General features: G+C 43.5%; 1 protein-coding gene across 6 annotated transcripts in view; it reads left to right on the top strand.

The window, feature by feature from the left end:
• Positions 1 to 20426, top strand: part of ZCCHC2 (zinc finger CCHC-type containing 2) — a 61519-nt gene that overhangs the window by 1282 nt on the left and 39811 nt on the right. For all 6 annotated transcript variants that reach the window (XR_004278182.1, XR_004278181.1, XR_004278180.1 and 3 more), the window contains exons 2-4: positions 14413 to 14524; positions 17515 to 17591; positions 19873 to 19944. Coding sequence is in view for 3 of the 6 variants with exons in the window: in XM_032311109.1 (XP_032167000.1) it covers positions 14413 to 14524; positions 17515 to 17591; positions 19873 to 19944 (261 nt within the window). In the remaining 3 variants the exon portion in view is untranslated. The remainder of the gene's footprint in view (positions 1 to 14412; positions 14525 to 17514; positions 17592 to 19872; positions 19945 to 20426) is intronic.

The raw sequence follows: 20426 nt of genomic DNA, 5'->3' as shown, positions 1-20426 counted from the left end.
CAGTTCCACTCTCCCACCCTCACCCCCCCACCCCCACCCATGCACACTCAGGCACCCGCCATAACAGAATGCTCTAGAAGTCTCTTCCGTGCCGGAGTTGCCACGGAAAACATGGAGCTCTCAGCCTGGCCCCCCTCTTGGAGGAAGGGTCTTAGGACGTTTTTGGCTTAGAGCATCTCCCGCCCCAGGTGGTTGGAAAGGCGAAGCGCTGGAGGTGACTGTGTTAGCCTCAGTCTAGCCCCGGGCAGCGCCTTCTCTTTCTCGCCATCTGGCGCTCTGGTTGCTGTTTCGAAGCTCTCTGCCTTGTCCCCTCGCTGAGGTGTTTGCAAAGGTGCGCTCTCGGCGAGCTGCCCTTGTCTTCAGCACAAAGGGGCTCTTTTTGCTCAGTGAATGCCTGAGTTTTTTTGAAAGGGGTCGTAGGGCTTTTGGCTCTTGTTGCTAACTTGGTGTTCCCAGAAAAAGCTTGATATGGAGAGCTGCGAATTGACTCAAAAACTAGAGGAGCCGTAGCGCAGGTTGTCTGGGTCAAGAAACCTCTCCTAGAGCGGGCTGCTTACACCTTTTACCTCTGGCATAACTTATTTTCTGTCGGACTTGAGTCTTGCCTACAGATTTAAATCGGGGGATATTTGCTGGGCCTTTAATGTACGCATACATGTTATTTTCTAAAAGTTGTTAAACACGATAGTGTAGACGAGAATTCAGATGAGTCACTTGTCTCAAACATTAAGGGGAAATTTTATAGAGCCGTGAAAGCAGTTTAATAGTAATCTAGGCCCAATATAAAGTCCTTGATCGTAATAATTTAATGGAGGAGAGGAGAGCAGGTTTCAGTTAGAATAAAAAATTAGGTACAATAGGTTTATTTTCGTGGTTTACAGTCATTTAAAAGGTAGTAATTTGGTTGTCATACTTTTCAACTTAGGTGATCTCCAGGAGTGATGTATTGGAAAGGGGGATTTTTTTCTGCTTCCTTTCTTGAAAGTTAATTCAACTTATGTATTGCTGTCATTCAATACTCTAGAACTAAAACTGGGCATTGTATTTCTCTAACGGCCTTGTGGGCTCAGTACTATTGAATCCAGGAATTTGGGGGCTGGAAGGGATTTAGGGATAATCTAGGCTGAGATCCTCCTTTTAAAAACGAGGCTTCTGTGAAGTGACTCACATTTTAGGGCATATTGTATCAGACTCTAGTAATGCTAGTATCCAGTATTTTGGTGAGCTTCAAATTTTGTCTTCTAGTGTCTATTTACTACTAATATGCAGCTGTGTATACTGTTGGTAAAAGCCCTTTTTCACTCTTAGCCTAGTCACTGAAATAATTGCAGAAAAGTCCTATAAGCCACTTATATTTGGAGAAGAGAGCCTGAAGTCAGGAGGAATACTTGTATCTTTTTTTTTAAATTATATAGTGTAAAGGTGATCTTAGATTGTAGGTATATGAAAATGTCACAGTGGAACAGTTTTATTCCATTCATATCATTCCAACGATAACCGATTTCTGATTTTAACTGCTAGGAGTCTTTTTTTTTTTTTTTTTTTATTATCCATTAAATTTTGCTTGTAATGAGAGGGTCGGAAGGCGACTAGAGAAAGAGAAATATGCGCGTACACTATAGTAATGAGATTTTCATCAGGACTGCAGTGTGTGGCCTTTTCTGGCTACCGGCGAGTGCTGGGCAAAGTGAGGTTGGGCATCCTGCCATTAATTTCAGCACATCGTTACTTCTCGGGCAGTGCCCTGTGCTGGGGCCATCCGTTGAAGTAGGAGAATAAATCATACGGGATACACGTACTACAGGTGACGCTGAAGGCTATTTTTAGATACTGGTGGTGTGATGAACTTTTTCCTCGGGTAGCTTAGGTTACCGTAACAAATCATTGACGTCTCATTAAATGGTTCTGACCCCGCACTTTCTGCTTGTTAGCCTGGACTCTGAGGTCCTCAGCTGTGGCTAGTTCTGGCCTTGAAGACATTTCCGCCGATCTTGTTGCTCCCAAGCTGTCATTCCAAAGGCAGCTGATGGGGGTGGAAGGATTTGCATCTCGATTCGCCGCAGCCCAGACCGCTGATGCTCGGCCTTGCGCCGCTGGGACGCTCCCGGTGGGGCAGGGCCCACCTCCGAGTCTGCAGGGAGGTGCCCGAGTCTGGCACGTCCCTCGCGGGGACGCGCGGTGGCGCGTCGGAGGTCCCCCCCCTTCCCCCGGTCACGCGCCGCCGCGGACAGGCCGACGCGTTTGGGGACCCGTCCCTCGGGGCTCCTCCCCTCCCCCTCCCAGCAAGATGGCGGCTGCCGCCGTCCACGTGACTGGCGCGCCGGTTCCGCCCCTGGGAGGGCGGGCTGGGGCGGGGCCGCACCTCCCCCGGGCTCCCTTCGGCCTCTGCGGGCGATAGGCCCCTGCGCGGGGCAGAGCTGAGAACCACGTGGATGGTGCGCTCTGAGAATGGCAGCCGGGAGCTCGTGGGGCAGACTTTTATTGCCCCGGAAGTAACCTTCTAGACACGTGTGTGTAACTTTCGGCTGGGAATCATTCTATTTTTCACTACTTTCGTCCATACTAGACGCATAAAGTGAAACTGATTTATTTTTCCATTAGAATAAAAGCCCCTATTAGAGTTTCTGGCTTTCAAGACTCGTATTCAATACTTAATATGGAGCAGCTTCTCTTTTGAAGTTTTCTGTGAAAAACTAGTAACGTTTTGCTGTCTCTCTCTCTCTGACAAATAAATAAGTAAATCTTAAAAAAAAAAAAAAGCAACTTGTGTTTTAACACGAATTTTATGTTAATTATATGCTTTCAAGTTGACCAGTCCCAGCAGCTGTTTAGTGACCTACCATGTTTACCATAATAACTGATAGTTGAGGGGACAAGTCCACAAGCTTACTGCTAGAATATACAAATTGGGTCATTTTCGAAAACTGAAGGAAGATTCAAGTAGATTTTTACATTGAAAAGTAATATTTCTCGAGCTTTTTAAAAAATGTGATTTGGAAAATGTTACATTAGATTACAACTTAAATATTGCTTTTAGGATACTTGTGCATAAAGTTCATCTTCTTTAACTCCTGTGGACTGCCAGTCACTTATATAAAATTCAGCATGCAGTATACGTTAGCAGTGTCCTGGGAAATGTGTGTGATTGATGTAGTTTGTTGTGTTGATAAAGTTACAGATTGCCTATATAGCCTAGCTGAAAAAAAATTGGTTTTAAAAAGGGGTCCCTTATTAGGAACCCAAACTGTAAATGGCCTGTTAGCAATAGTGACAAAAAACTGCATAAGTTTTTTTTTTTAAGATTTAATTTGTTTGACAGAGATCACAAGTAGGCAGAGAAGCAGGCAGAGAGAGAGGAGGAAGCAGGCTCCCTGCTGAGCAGAGAGCCCTATGTGGGGCTCCATCCCAGGATCCTGGGATCATGACTTGAGCCAAAGGCAGAGGCTTTAACCCTCTGAGCCACCCAGGAGCCCCATGCATAAGCATTTTAAAAGATGTAGTTTTGTTGGTGTTTCATTGAAAAGAGAAGAGCCAAGCTTCCTATGTTTGCATGCTTAAAAGACTCTCCTAACTGCTCCTGAAAATGGATATTCTAATTTTGGGGACTTAACCCTCCATTAGCAACACAAAGTCTGAAAAAAAAAAAGAAAAGCATAAAATGCATAGACTATCATAGTAGCAGGTTAGTAGTTAATATTGTTTGTGTGGTGGTGTTTCTCTGGAGATTGTGTTTTCAGTATCCTTCCTTGAAACATAGTTGCTTGGCAAATATCTTGAATAAAACAGAAACTGAAAACTTCAGATGGTATTTAGTGTGGTAGATAGTATTTAGTGTTGTTTGAATTCACAAGAAACATACCTGAACTCAGAAAAATTAAGTGGTCCTGTGTCTTACAAAAATCAATGAAGAGAACTCAAAAAATTGTTACTTTCTTATAGCTTAGGTTAATTAATACGGTACTTGACAGAGTAAGTATCGCAAGTCATTCTGATAGGACAGAAAATGCACTGGTAGTGTTGGGGCCTGGAAAAAAAAAGAGTTAACACAAATGCTCCTACTGTAAGAGAACTTGAATGTGTATGTGGCAACACTAATCCTAGTGCAAGTATGACTGAAAACGAGAGGGGAGATGTCAGTGGTCAGGATTCCTGCCATCAGGCACTAAAAAGATGTTTTCTAAAAGTGATTTTTCAAGAAGAATGACTCTAAACTCTCAGACGAGAAATACCTTTATTTAATTGTTGGCCACCACTGGGAGATTTTAAACTGAATAGCAGCACTGGAGCCGTAGGCGTGGAGAAGGCTTTCCTCCCTCCTACGGTGGGGGGATAATAACAGTGCTTATGTGAGATTGTTAGGATCAAATGAATGAGCACTTGTAGAGTAATGTCTGGTACGTGATCTTCGCTAAATGTTAGCAATTATAAGTAAAAATTTAGTCTTGTTTGGAAGGTGCTGGTAAGAGGAATGGGAATAGCATCTCACAAATTACCAGTGGGAGACAGAACCAGCCGTATCTTTTTTTTTTTTTTTTAAGACTTTATTTATTTGACAGAGGTCACAAGTAGGCAGAGAAGCAGGCCGAGAGAGAGAGAGAGAGAGAGAGAGAGAGAGAGAGGAGAGAGAGAGAGAGGGGAAGCAGGCTCCCTGCTGAGCAGAGAGTCCGATGTGGGGCACGACCCTGGGATCATGACCTGAGCTGAAGGCAGAGGTTTTAACCCACTGAGCCACGCAGGCGCTCTCCAGCTGTATCTTTTGTGGGAAATTTTAGATTGGTTTGGCTGCAGTAAAATATAAGAGCAGTTCAGTTAATAAAGGCCGTTTTCCTGGAAGAGGCTTTTAGAATATGAGAGTTAGTGATTATTTTAGTAGCAAATGGGAGCTACTGGTATCCTTCTCCAGGTACTTCTGTTTTTCTGTACAGAGATTTTACTCAGGCAAGAACTCAAGGAAAGCTTAGACCCACAATAGGAGGAGAGGGTGGTTGAGAGGGAGAGGAGGAAACTACTTTCCCGCACGTTAACTAGTATGATACATATTTATACACACACACACACACACATACACACCTTTTGTACACTTTTGTACCGTTTGTACTACCTTTTATTTTTTTTTGTGGGAGAGAGGACAGGAAGTATGCTGCAGAGGTGACCAGAGGCCTTGAGTGATTGCCTGTTTATCAGTAGACTCGGCTTCCATTCCTGCTCTGCCATTCCCTCTGTGACAGTAGCCAGGCTATTTAAGTTCCTGAGCCTCAATCTTATCTGTGAAATGGCATTAATAACTTTCTTTTGAGGTTGTGGTAATTGAATTAATGAGATAACATGTAAAATAACATACTGTCTTGAGTACAAATCTTCTGTTGAGAATGATGCTCAGTGCACTTTTCTTTTCCACTAAGATGGAGCCTTCTGCATTGTTTTATCTGTTGTATTCAGGAATGGGCTTTCGTTTTTTTCTTCCCATTGACATAGTATTCTCCGTATTGTTCTCTATTACCATTCCTCTAAATTGATTGGCATTCAGGAAGGATGGGTAATTGTAAAGGTAGTGTTTGAGGCATTTATTTGGGGCAGTTATTTTTAACTTTTTAAAATTTATCTATTTGAGAAAGCATGGGGGGAAGCAGAGGGAGAGGGAGGGACTCTCTCGCATATTCTGTGCTGAGCTCCGAATCCAAGTCCAGGCTCAATTCCATGACCCTGAGATCATGACCTGAGTTGAGATTATGACCTGAACCCAAATCAGTTATTGGACCGTTAGCCAGCCAGGCACCCCTGAGGCATTTATTTTTAATATTTACATTGTAAAGATCTGGTATGCCACAGATAAAAGAAAACCAAAGGAAGCATTTCTCTGGGTCACAAATTATTAAAATATGTATTTTCTCCATAGTGAGTTCAGGGATAGAAATGGGGAACATACATATTCTGATTTTGGATAATCATTAACTCCCATGCAACCATAATCTACTTTAAATCTTTATCCAGTTTTCTCATTTAGTCAGGAAACTATCCTATAATTTAAAGCTGTTTTGCCTTTTTGTTAGATTACATAATTTTTAGTTACTTCAAAGCACGGCCTGCAATCCATGCACAATAAAGGAACATTTTATGCTTTTTAAAATAGAAGCTACTAAATTGACTATTTTTAAGCTTATTATTTTTTTCTTTTCTTGAGAAATATTAAGCTAAAGTTTTTAAAAAAATTTTTTTATTAAAGACAGAGGCAGAAATGACATGCGCTAGCCTCGAAGCCAACCGAGCTTATTTATTGACTTTTTCATCACTGAGGACTGTGGAGCAGCACTCCCCTTCCTCACAGAGAAGACTTTGTGGCAGAGCCTGCTTCTCGCCGCCTGTGTAAACAGCCACTCTAGAAGGGAAGTGCCTCGTTGCGTGTTGCTGTTACACGTGGCAAGACTCCTGGGCCCTTGGTAGGACATTTCCCTCCTGTCCTTCCTGTGCCGCAGGGAACCTTTGGCCTTTAATTCCTTTCTCAGTGTCTTGGCTCGTTCAAAATGTCTCAGGCTTCTTCAAGAATTAACTTACTTGAGGTCACATACAGGTTTTAAACAGGTCGCTTTGGCAAAGTTGTTTTGTCTTTGCAAGTTCCCGGCTGCTCAGTCAGAAATCGGATAGCATCCGCGTTCCTGCCTGTAACTGCTGGGAAGATGACCCCGGTCGCATGTATGAAAATGCCGGTAAACAAGCGTAAGAGATACATACCTGTGCATCTGTCCAGGGTCCGGAGAGGGACTAGCACAGTCGGGTTGCAGTGGATGAACAGAAATGCCAGAGTTGGAAGGGCCGGTAGGGGTTGGGTCACAGAGGGCCTTGACAGACAGGAAAGGAGTTGCAGTGAAATTGAAAATCTGTGTGGGTGCACTGGTCGTGTGTCTTTCTGCCACATCCACTGTCCCTTTATGTGTGATGTGTATGAAAGGCATGAATCATTGATTTAGGAAAAAAAAAAAACCCAAACTCTTCCAGGCTAATCCAATTCTCTCCGTGGTACCATTAAACTCCTAATCACTCTGATCGGTTTGATAACCTTAATCCTCTCGTCCCCTCATCCTTGCTGTGCCGTTTTCTTCTGGGACTTTATTCAGCACGGATTCTGCTGTTTTCAGCCTTTCCACCTCTTCCCTGTTGGATACCACTGCCAGATATGTCTTCCTAAAGCAGTGTTTAATCGCATCACATACTTTGCATTGACTGAGGGAACCTGGCCTCAGTAAGTCTTTGGTCTTAAAAGCTCTGTCTCCCACTTTCTTCACACATCCCATCTTCCATTCAGAGCGCCCGCGTCATGTTTGCTGGAATTGTCCCTGTGGCTGTCTTCTCATAAGATTCCTTGCTGCCTCTGAATGCTAGCAGTGTGTGTATTCTCTGCTGTAATTTTGGTACTTCTGTGACTTTTTTCCTGTTTTTTTTTTTTTTTTAAACTTTACTTTGAAATATTCTTAACTTATAAAATTGACCTTCCTCCTAAATTTTAAGTTCCACAAAGACTTAGGCTTCATGTTTCCTTTTTTTTTCTTTTTTCTTTTTTGTCAGCAACGCGTATATCCTAAAAGCTCACTCAAAATTTCTTATGCTTAGGCTTTTTTGATATGGCTCTGAAAAATACCAGTATGATAAATTGCTTTAAGACAAAGTACATCAGGAAGTGGTTTTTTTGCCTTGTGTGAATTATGCTTCTCGGCTACTTTATAACAGTCTTTGCAGCTCTGTAGTACAGGCACAACTGTTCTGGAAATAATAAAGGGAGTTACTGCTTTAGGTAAAAGGGTGGAGCAGTATAGATTTGAACTGAATCTTCAATAGGTGAATGGTCAGTAATTGTATTTATTAGTTATTATTCCAAAATCAGGCCATTTATAGTCCAAGTTAAGCTTTTTGTGTGTGGGGCATTCATAAGTTGGGCAGACCTGTGGATGGTGCTTTGATAGGATGAAGAACTCCTAAATCGTAGGCCAACCTCTTCCTTAAGTAGTTGTTTGTAGTTGCCTGGTGTTGATCTCCAATCTGTGATTCTTTTGAGGAGCGGAGGAGTCAGATGCCCAGCTGACCCAATATCCTGCTTAGGATCAGAAAGTTAAAAACTGCTCCCTGAAGTGAGCCATCTGCAGTCTAAGAATGGGGGATTTTTACGTTCTTGTTAGGAATATCTAAGGAAACCTAACTCTCCGCCAGCATGTTATTTTTCATGAGGGGAGGGTGTCACATGACTGTGATTTGGTGGTGGTCCTAGAAGCCACCACGAACAGCGTCATGTGTGTTTGGAGCTACTTGAGAGAGAGGCCATCAAGCTTAGGGGAGGTTACCTGATGAAGAGAGTGGTCTTGGGTGGGTTTGTTTCGGGATAGTGCCTGTTCTAACAGGTGGCATTAAATGCAAGTCCTCATACAGCGTTTCTCTGCACTGTCCTGTTTACCAACCTATCCATTAGTCACTGTCAGAGATCCATTTTAAACACAGTAAGCTTGCATGTCTGCATGGCTCCAGGAACGTTTCCCCGCTGGCGCCGAAGGCTGGGGCTCTGCTGCCGGAGCTGGAGGGTCCGCAGTGCCGTGGGCGGTCAGACTTCTGAGCCCCGGTCTCGCTTCCTTCCAGGACCCTTTGAGCCTCCTCCCTCATCTCCTCTGGATTGGCCAGAGAAGGCAAGGGCAGCTGGCAGGTGTAATTCGCTGGAGCTGCTGGATTGTGAACGGGGTGTGTTCTGTTCACCTCCCCTGAAACATCTGGTGAAGTGGGATTTAAAGGTTTGGGGGGTCCTAGCCCAGGGGATGTTGCTGTTCCTGGCTTAGCCTCCTAGTTCGAGGGATCAAGAGGAGATGTTTTCCCTTCTGTAGTAGGGAAGCAGAAGCTTGGTTGGTAAACGCAGATGCTGGGTCTGAGGGTGGTGGAGGGATCCCAGCTTCGGTTTAGGACGGGAGGCTGTCCCCCTCCCCCAGCCCTGCCTTCCGTACTTCCGCAGTTTGTGGTCTAAGTTTATAGTCCTCCCCGATCCACCTGTGAGCCGCAGGCGCCTACTAGAGACTGCGCTGTTGGCACTGAAAGCAGAGACATGACAGGAGTTTTGCAAGGAAAACCTCAAGGCCAGCGACATTTTTCTGGGATGGAAGCTGCGGTCCTCCTGCTCTGCTGTAGGCTTCCCTGTCAGCATTCTTGCTAACTGCAGATCCTCCTAGTTCAGCTCGCTGGACAAGACAGTGACGTCAACAATTTGAATGGTTTTAAAATTCGTAATACATTCCCGGAGCTCTCCAGAATCCGTAGAAAGTTCTGTTTCCCTCCCCCTCTCGTTCCACCCGCCCAGCTGCCATCCGGCCGTGCTTTGCACAGGTCACCACTTCGTGTCACGTCGAGGAGACCTTGCGGAGCTGCAGTCGCAGTGGCCACGGCGGGTCTGGGGGCTCCAGTGGCAGAGAGGACACATGGGTACGACGAACTTTGCCCCCCCCCCCCCATTCAGTGGCTAGGGAGCATGGACCCCTGCTTTATGGTCCGTTCTGCCACATTCGTCTACACCTTCTAGCCAGAAGAAACAAGAAGTTACAAGCGAGGTGAGCCCCGATCCCAGCAGAAACTCGCATGGTGCTGTCCCCCAGCCCCTGAGCTGTGGCGCGGCAGGTGCTGGCAGCGGGGCTCTCCTGCGCTGCTTACCGGTCCTGCCGCTTCCCGCACAGCATTTGCCCTTCCTCAGTTGCTGAAAGGTGATGCCAGGCATTACCGTGGGTTGAGTAGAAATGAGGCAAATGCCTGGCCCTTCTCAGCAGCCTCTTGGAGAGGCAGCAAGGAACTCTTCCCTTCTCCCTGGCGCCTTCCCTCTTCTTCCACGGAATTGGACATCTCAGGACATGTTTCTTGTAACTAATCGTTTTCTCACATTCAAAGTAAGGCTTTCTATGAATCCTTCTTAAATAATAACATGCTTTAGTTGGGACCTGGTGATGGAGAGAATAGAATTTAAAATCTATGACTATGTAGGGGCGCCTGGGTGGCTCAATGGGTTGAGCTTCTGCCCTCGGCTCAGGTCATGGTCTCAGGGTCCTGGGATCGAGCCCCGTGTCAGGCTCTCTGCTCAGCAGGGAGCCTGCTTCCCCCTCTCCCTGTGCCTGCCTCTCTGCCTGCTTGTGGTCTCTCTCTGTCAAATAAATAAAATCTTAAAACAAACAAACCTATAACTGTGTAACAAGTTATACCCAGACTTGGTCTGGGCTTAACCCAGACCCATTTTATTATTATCTCCCAGTGTTCCATGGGCCAGGGGTGTAGACGGGCGATGAAGAGTGAGGGAGGCTTGTCTTGGTTGCGGGGTGTCTGGAGATGGTGGCTGGGACCTAGAGCTTCCCCCCGCCCCCGCCAGTGCGGCCTCCTCAGGGCAAGTGCACTATGTACGGGGTGGCTGGGGTGGGGGGACGGTGCTCAGGCCCCAGGGCTTCTGGGGACTTGCCCCCGGCAGTCCCGAATGTTCCTTCCCTCACAGTCTGTGGGTCAGGCATGTCTGGGAAAGCCAGCTGAGACCCACCGGCTGAGGGGTTAGATCCACCTTTCAGTGGGAGGGCCATCAAAGTATTTTTAGCTCTATTTAATTTACCACAGAAACTTAATAAGATTTTGTGGTTAGATACTAATCATCATCAAGTCTCACTTGATGAGTGTAAAAGAAAACTTCTGAAGAATTTAGTCCATTTAAAAAAAAAGCTATAAAATTCTGAATTTCTTTATTTTTTAATAGAGAATGCCCTGGTGTTTTTAAATTTATCTGCATCAAAGGACAAGAGGAAGCATGCAGAACACTGTTAGATGAGCTAAAATAAACTCCATCTACAGCTTGACCTTTGTTAAAATAAAAGGAGATCACTGTGACCTTTATTCTCCATGGTATGTTAGAAGACTCTTGTTTTGTTTTGTTTTGTTTTTAAGATTTTATTTATTTGACAGAGAGATCACTAGTAGGCAGAGAGGCAGGCAGAGAGAGAGGAAGGGAAGCAGGCTCCCCGCTGAGCAGAGAGCCCGGGCCTCGGGGCTTGATCCCAGGACCCTGAGACCATGACCTGAGCGGAAGGCAGAGGCTTAACCCACTGAGCCACCCAGGCGCCCCAGAAGAGTCTCTTTTGGACTGTCCAGGCAACTGACTATTTTAGGCTTTCCTCACACTGGTGAAATCTCAAGTCTGTAATTGTGTTGGATATACATGTATAAAAGTTAAATTGGAGTAATCTCTGGAATGAATGAACTGTCCAGCCTTCTGTGTTACCTGATGTAGATTTGTGCTAACCAGGAGCTCTTAAGGCTCTTAAGGCTCACCTTAGCACAGAAAACGCTTTACTCAGATGACTTACAGAAAGGGGGAGGGAGAGCACACACATTCTCATGTTTTTTTTTGTGTGTGTTCCTGTGCATATATTTTATAGGCTTAGATTTTTAAATTTCATTTTTTAATCCAAGCAGAGAAAGATTCGCTACTTTTCCCTTGTTCCTGACTCTTTAATCTAACTAGTCTTTGTAAAATGCCAGTTTTGGCATGTCTTCTGTAGTGCGTTTTCCTGGAATCTGAACTTAATAGAGAAAGGGAGTGTAACGTCTCTCTGGAAGATTCCATAAACCAGTGCTTCTCAACTTTTATGACTCCCTTCCCCCTACTGAGAGTAAAGGAAGCATATTTGACATGTGGAAAGGGGAGACAGCAGAACAGAGAGCCATTCGCTGTTGGGACTCCTAAACTTGATTCTGACCTCTGAAACTCACAAAGGCGTTAGATTAAATTTTTACTAAAGTGATAAAATTGCGAATTTTATACACAGTTTCTGAACTTGGTTTAAATAATTTTATAGCATTGAAGCATGCTGAGATGTAGGGTGGAAGAAAACTTAAGTAGTAGGTTTTTTCATGGGTTGATGAACTTAGGTCCTTGGAAAGACTCTCGAACTTCATTTTTCTCCCTAGGTTATTAAATAGGAGACCGTTTCCTGGCTGTTAAAAAGTATAACTTCAGACTTTAAAAATTTGATTTTGACTGAGAAGCGGACTACTTTCTCATGGTTGCTTCAGTGTAATATTTGTGGAGGCAGCATAATAAAATTATTTTTAAAAATTTTTATTTTTTGTTATAAAATGTATAACATAAAATGTGCCATTTTCACACCTTTTTGAGTGTATAGTACAGTAGCATTCAGTACATTCACGTTCTTGTGCAACCATCGCCATCATCCATTTCCAGGACTTTTCTTTTAACCCAGACTGACCCTCTACATCCATGAAGCAAATTCTCCTCTGCACCCCAGCCCCGCACCGGTAGCCACCGTTCCACTTCCTGTCGGTGACGGGGACCGTTCTGGGTACCTCATGGGAGTGGAATAATACTTTGTGCTTTTGTGCCAGGCTTATGTCACTTAGCACCACGTCCTCAGGACTCATCTACATTGTAGTATGTATTCGAGTTTTATTCCTTCTGTAGGCTGAATCCCACTCAGTTGTGTACACAAGCCACATCCCGTTTATCTGTTCGCCCAGTGGTAGACGTGTGAGTTTCTACCTTTTGGCTGTTGGGAGTGACGCTGCCATGAAGAAATGACTTGTTCACGTCCCTTGCTTTTCTCCTCCTGGGAGCAGCATCGCAGGACCACGTGGTAACTCAGTGTCTCAGGGACTGCTGCTCTGCCTCCGCCGGGGCTGCTCTATTTTCCCTTCCTCCGGGCGGGGGTGCACGAAGGTCCAGTTCCTCCACATCCTCCCCAGTCATCGTCGTGTTCTGTGTTTTTTGGAGAACAGCCATCTTAATGGGTGCGAAGTGGTATCTCAGTGTGATTTTGATTTGCGTTTCCCTGATGAAAACTATCTGGTTTGTTTGTTTGTTTGTTGTTTTTTTGGCGGATTTTGCATTTCTATTTGAAGGTGTTATTTTTAATTTATGAATCACAAATGAGCAGTGTAGAAAAATATTCTATAAAAAAATGGTTGACTTACTCATCTAAACTTCCAGTGAACACAAGTATTTGAGAGGAGTACAGTGCTTACTTACATTGATTTTTTTGAAGTTTTTACAGCAGTGTTAGGCCAGTGCTGTTTTATGACTTTGTCATTGATTATATGATCTAGATTAGGAAACAGATAAGTTTGTTGTTGCTAGAAGGATTCTTGCGGTCTACCTTTTTAAAATCATTAATACTGAAAATTGTTGAATGCCATCATGCAAAATGATTTGGAAGTTGGATGTTGATGAAGAGAGCTGTGCTGTCCTTCTTATTAAGTGGTTCTGTGTAGAGAAATGCTTATTTCCTTGGGTTTCTACAGGAAGACAAGCTATATATAAGGCTGAAGCTTAGCTCCCAGGAGTGTCTAATAGGATGCTTTCTTCCCAGAAATAGAGCTGTCAACGTGCAGCTCATACCTGCTGTCAGGCCAGCATGCGTGAACAAAATATTTTTAAGATGGCAGAACAAAATATTTTAAATGAGGATTCTAGGGAAGTGTTGCGTCTTGTGTTTGCTTCATTTCTAAATTGACACAATTTTTAAAAATTAATGTATATTATTGCACGTTTGTCAAATTGTAATTGTCTGTTAAAACTGGGGTGGTTTGTTCTGAGTAGTATTTTGAGATTCTGAATGTGAAGGTGTAAGGTGTACATTGTGATAAAGAGTTGTAAGGCTGTTTTATTTTTTTGGCTTAATCAGTGTGTTGTAGGAACAATATATGCACTGCTTTGGTTCTGGAGAGCCGTGGGTGAGATAAGCAGGCCCTTCCTGACTCCAGGCAGCAGTTCTCTCAGAAGTAAAACTTCCTCCAGCTCACTGAGGATAGTGATTGGCTGAGCAAACTCAAATTTAGGGCCCAGTCGCTGTTAGGTGGCTACTGTGACTAATGGTAAACCCACTGGCCATACTCATTCTTGTTCGAAAAGATTTGGCAGATACTGATGATAACATTTTGTAAAACTTTTTCCTACCAAAGCATCTTTTAGACCATCACTAAAATCAAGTAGTGAATAGAAATTGTGAAATTAATGTAAAAAAGAAAATTCTCATGTATATGGGGTATTACCATAAAGGATATCCTCCTTTATCTGTGTTCCTTTGATTCTGGTTCACTTTGGTTTGAATTGACATTACTGGGAAGTCCCAAGTCGTAATGTGCAGTATGTCCCAAGAACATTGGGACAGGAAATAATGGATGGAATATTACTGTGAAATGAAGATAAATATTGATTCTTTTTTCTTACTGATGAATGCCAGTTTGTACCTTTCTACCCGTAACATATAATCAGCTATTTGAGCTCTAAAAGTTGCTGTTAAAATCATTGCTGTTACAAGTATAAGACTTGAATATCGTTTATTTCTGTGGAGTTGACTCTTCTTAGACTGTGCAGTAGACTAACATGTGCCCCTCTTTCTCACCTAGAACGATTCTGCTCATGGTGATTACACGCCAAGTAACGAGGCCAGTTTACTAGAACAAGCCCCAATACCTCACGATGGACTTCCTGTGGCACCTCATAGAACCCAGCGAGAAGGTATGCTTGTTTTTTTGTTTCTGTTTTTTTAAGGATTTTATTTATTTATTTGACAGAGAGACACAGTGAGAGAGGGAACACAAGCAGGGGCACTGGGAGAGGGAGAAGACAGGGAGAAGTAGGCTTCATGCCAGGCAGGGAGCCTGATGCTGGCAGAGCTCGATCCCAGGACCCTGGGATTATGACCTGAACCGAAGGTAGACGCTTAATGACTGAGTCACCCAGGCTTCCTGGTATGCTTGTGTTTTGTAAACTACAGGGGAAGGTTGCAGAGTGCTAGTTACCTTGGTTAACTCTAATTCTTCTCTCTTTTTTGGAGTAGAGATATCCTCCAGGTCCTACGTTTGGCTCAGGCCCAAGTCCCTTACCTTTCGGATATGCATCTGGGCTCCTGCTTCTCAACCCTTGGCCCGTCCTGACTTGTGTTTACTTGGTTCTGCCTTGCAGTTGGTTTTCTTAAATCTAGTTGCATACTTTTGGAGTGCAGAAACCTTCACATTTTCCCAAAGTATTTGGTTGAGTGCTTTATTTGGAGAATGTGCTCAGCATTTCCTAAAAAAAGAAATTTTACGGAAGTTCACTGTAAGAAAGTGAAGAAATTTCTTACAAACCCATGCTTCCTACAGTAAGGCAGATTTCAAGAGGGCTGGGATGGGGGAATTGAAAGGACATTTCCATCTGAAAAGAAGGGAGCTCAGATATTCACTTCTCTTAATATTCGGGGAGTCAGTTAACCTGAGGGGAAAATTGAAATGGAGAACATAGATGCCCCCCGGGTAGCCTGGGCCCAGTGAAGTGTGTGCAGTAAGCGTCACACCCAGTTATGGCAGCTTTGAATCAACATCATTTTGTCTCCTCTCAGGACCAACAATAGTCCTTTTTGTGTAGTGCATTTTTCCTCACAAGAGGAAAAATAGGTATGCATGTTTAATGTATTTTAGAAAGTCTACATAATTACCTATTCCTGCCTGTTCAAAACTATAGAACTACCTGACTGATCGTCTCCTTCAGCCACACTCATTGCACGTGCGAGTGACCCAAAGCAGAGTTTGCTTCTTCAATGAAGGTCCTTTTTTTTTTTTTAATAGAAAATATTTTAGAAAAACAAAAAATGACATCAAAATACTAACACCCACAAGATGGTACTATCGGTGATTTTTCTCACGTTCTTTAGTTTTGAACCAACGCATGTGATCTCTGCTGCTTAGTTTTAATTTATGAGGGCCGGAGGGACTTATTAGGGATGGCTTACCGGCCATCCCTCACCATACTCTTGTCATGCTCATCTTGATTCTGAGAGATCAGCCTGAAGACCTAGCCCCATTCCCTTACCCCATAATGCCCCGGTGGTCCCCTACCCTTGCCTGGCCCACGGACTGGCGGAAGTAGAGGTGCTTTGTATTTTCTGAACGTAGATTGGTTCGGATGGTTGTTATTAAATAGCATCGTCCTTTACATAATTTAACATGAAAGAAAACGGCGGCCCTCCTTGCCCCGCACTCGCCGTGGTTGTACCGCGTCAGATCTGAGGACTTCAGGCTTCCCACCTGGCTTTTGAGATTTTCTTTTGTTTCCGTCCTCAGCATTTCTCGCCCAGTGAGGGGACCTTTTCCTAGAAGCGGGCCACCAAACACTGTATATGTATGGAAATTTGGCACAAAATAATGGTGGTGGTATCTCCTTTGTTAGGAGTGTCTGCTTTCCCCCAAATGTCTGTTCCTTTCCCTTTCCTGTTTCCCCATTGCTCACTCTCCGTGGTCTACAACCGTCTTATTCTTCTGTCTGCTTCTGTTACTTTGTGTATTCTCCTTCATCTATTTCAACTTTTTCCTCTCCGAGTAAATTTTTTTCCTTTTCTTCACCATCTCCTGCCCCCTGAATTTAACAGTGACCCTAGTCTGTGGAGTCCCTCTCCTGACTCCCATGACCTTTGTCATGTTCGTGACTACAGTCTCATTAGTGCTTACATGCTGTTTCTTCTATTCATACCCTGAGAAACAGCTTCTCTTGCCTTCCCCCCCCCCCCCCAAGTCCCTGTATTGCGGTTAGTAGCCTGGCCGTTTTCAATTTGTAAAGACACTTACTTCCTGAAAGATGGTATTAAATGAGTAGTTCCGGAATTTGCACATTTGCTTACTTCATTAATAAGGTGGCATCTTACCTAGTTCAATTCAGAGTTACATATGTAATTTAGGACCACTACTTTAATTGTGTATAGTCAGTTGTGAAAAATTTTGCTATAGTGAAGCTTTACAGTGAAGTTCATTAATAACATTACATTTATAATACTATTATATGATATTAAGGGTCCTGTTGAGAACAACAATTTCTAAATTCCCAATTGGAAAGAAATTTTTATCAGTTTTATGTATTACATTTGAAAGTTCTCTTTTCAGTTTACTTATTTTTTTTTTTAAAGACTTCATTTATTTATTTGACAGACAGAGATCACAAGCAGGCAGAAAGGAAGGGAAGCAGGCTCCCTGCTGAGCCAGAGAGCCCCGCAGGGCTCGATCCCAGGACCCTGGGATCACAACCCGAGCTGAAGGCAGAGGCCTTAACCCACTGAACCACCCAGGCGCCCCATAGTTCTTTTTTCAGTTTAAACAAAAACTAGGTATTTTCTAGTTTATACCTACCATGCATGAAAAATTGAATAAAGTGCTGTTGGCGGTAATTGGAATAACAAACATTTTGAAGATGGTCCTCTAGAAAAATAATCTTTCCTGTAGGTGTATTTTATTTATTATTTATTGGTGCTTAACAGGATGCTTGGAGAACTGCTGAGGTCCTTGGCATGCTTAATGGATATGGGAAAAAATTCACGGATGAACAGCACGATGCTGTGCTTCTGCGCTTTTCAGTTTTATGTCGTGATTTAAGACCAGTAGTAAAGGTGAAGCTAAATAGCTTAGTCGTTTAGCACTTGTCGGACTGGGTGACCGAAGCCTGCATCTGTGGAACCAGTCCTCGTGTTTTCTCTCTTTCAGCCGTGCACATTGAGAAGATAATGTTGAAAGGAGTCCAGAGAAAAAGGGCTGACAAGTACTGGGAGTACACGTTCAAAGTAAGCCCCTCTGCCCCAACGGGCTCTCATGTACCATGTTAAATGACCTTTTGGGAAAAATGAAAATTGATCTTTGGAAAAACTTACAGCAGGTTTGCTAATTTAAGAAAAAGCTGTACGTATACATACGTTTGTCTTAATTAAGGGAATGTCCTGTTTTCATATGTGCTGCATGGTTTGCCAAGTTTTTAATTGTATCACATTAAAGTTACTTGACGATTTTATTTAAAAAAAAAAAAAGTAAGAGCCTTCGATTTAAGGTGTAAGATGTATCTTTAAAAGTAAAAGTAAACATTTTCTCTAGTATTTTTTAAATCGAGATCATGGGCCTTGTCTTTTCCTGGCATGGTTTTCCCTGATACTTTTCTCCTCCTCTTCTTTCTCCACGAAGGTTTTTATTCCCTGGCCTTTGTCGCCTTGTCTTCTTATCTCTAATTGCTTTCCTGTCATTCTGTCCTTCAGACAGCTGTCTAGTTAACCGTAGAGTCCAGCCTTGTCCCTCCCCATGTCTCCTTTTTGCCTGTTGACTGTCATGTGGATTCCTCGTCCACGTCCTGCTTCCTCCTCCCTGCTCGGGCTTCGCTGTCTAGCCCTTTCTCCCAAGGTTGGACTGAGCGCCTTGAAGCCCAACGGACCGACGCCACGTTTCTGTGCTCGCTCACTTCAGTTCTTCCCCAAAGGTATTGCTCGCCAAACTTTAGCTGTGCCTTCTCATGAAGTCATTTCTGATGCCCCGGCAGAGTGTGTTTCCGTTCGTTCCGCGGTATCCTTCCTTCACCAGCTTCCCGGTCTTCCGTTTGGGTGACGTTTTTCCTCTCCAGCAGGTTATTAGCTCGTGGAGAGCAGGACTCTTCATCCTTTGTCATCCCACTGTGTCCGACTTGCTCAGTGCATTTGTTGAGGAATGTCAGAGCTCTGGCTTCTGCTCCGTGTGAGGAGTAGCCTCAGATTGCAAATTTTAAGTCCTTGTCTCCACATATTTCACTTAACGTGATGACAACCCGTGGCACAAGCCACTGCACTCTCTTCAGGCAGTTACACAAGTACTCCGTTTGTTGCTGGAGCTCTTAGCTTGTTTCTTCCTCCAAGCCTTTGTCATCCCAGCTCTGGAACAGCCTTTCCCAGGCCGTGGCACAGCTCCCACCCCTTCGACTCCTAGGCCGGCTCAAACGCTCCCTCCTGTGAGGTCTTTCTTGGCACCTTTCTGATGTGCTGTCCTGCTCCTGCCCCACGCCCTGTTCATTTTCTCTGGAGCCCGGATCCCCGAGGGGAAGTCTTAACTATTCATTTGTTGTAATCTGTCTCATGCACCAGACCCTGAACCGCAGCCAGCAGAGACTTCGGCTGTCTTGTCCACTCCTGTGTCCCTTTCACTGAGATCAGTGTCTGACACAAGTAGCTGCTCAGCGAACGTTCGAATAATTAAAAATCACTTAAAAGATGTGCCAGTTAATGAGGATATTTGCTTTTAGGGTTGGTAGATACAATCTCTTATCTGTTATTAACTGTCTGATTAATAACGGTATGACTAGCTGGTAAGACTGAGGTATTTGCATAATGTAAGTTTCACTTGGCTCAGATCATTGTAAAGTAGACATTATTAGTGGGCCGCCATCCAGTCCACTGAATTAAAAGTGTCCAAGAGGGAAAGTGGCATAACAGATTTCAGTCCGGCTCTTCTGCTTCCTTGGGGTCAGACGTCAGTAAGGGAACCATTAGAGTTTCAGTTTCTCCATCTGGAAATGGGAGATCATCAAACCTGCTCCATCTACCATAAAGGATTTTAAAGAATTGAGATAAAGATGAAATCTCTTCATAGGCCATATATCCCATAAAAATACAATGTGGTACTATTGAAGAGGGGCAGTAAACTCTTAACTATTTCTCTGAAGAATTTATGTTTAATAATTTCCAGGAGATAGAATTTTTATCTTTCTTGCTATATAGATCTATACCGTCAAAAGTGTCATTTTAGAGTCATGCAACTTCTCCCTTTTGAAAAATTACTATAATGTAGTCACATTTTAAAAGACAACTTTACCAAACCATGCGATGTGAAAGGAATTATTAAAACATTTTTTTGAGTAGAGTATGTCAATGTGCCATTAATTTTAACGATTTTGAGGAAATTAATGACAATGCCAGATTAACTTTATACTTCTAGTTGTTAATTTTAATAAAATTTAAGGCCCTTTGTTTTACATGTGGTTTTTTTTCAGCCAGTTCCTGCCTAAGAAATAACTATATAATATGTGTGTGTGTGTTTTTTTTTTTTAATCAGGTAAATTGGTCTGATCTTTCAGTCACAACAGTAACAAAAACCCACCAAGAACTACAGGAATTTCTACTGAAGGTAAAAGTACAGATTTTGTTGTTAAAATGATTTTTACGTAGTATGTAGAATCCAGAAACCTCAGTATCAAGACAGACACCAGGAAGGTTGAACTACGTATATGAAGGTTGACTTAGAATTCTCCACGAATATCACCTATAGAAAATGTCATGTTATTTTAAACCCAAGTTTTCTTATGTGACCCATAGAAGGAAATGAAGGGTTTTCCACATTTAAAAGAAGTGGAACCTTAACTCCTTGTTCCTTGTCAAGGTGTATATTAATGGTGGCTGCTTGCGAGGGTGCTTCCTGTGAAAGGGTGTGTCTGCACCATGGGAGGAGGCTTGTCAGCCTTTGTTGTGCTTCTGAGCCCTAACAGCTCGTCAGCTCCCTGTGTGGACTTCCTTAAATCCATGTCCCTTGGTTCCTGCCACCCCCCCACCCCCCACCCCACTGTGATAGACTCTCCAGAGTGTTGAGAATAAGGGATAATGGAAACATCT

Source organism: Mustela erminea, chromosome 13, assembly GCF_009829155.1.
Source record: "Mustela erminea isolate mMusErm1 chromosome 13, mMusErm1.Pri, whole genome shotgun sequence".
NCBI lineage: Eukaryota > Metazoa > Chordata > Mammalia > Carnivora > Mustelidae > Mustela > Mustela erminea.
This window is presented reverse-complemented; position numbering and strand designations above follow the sequence as displayed.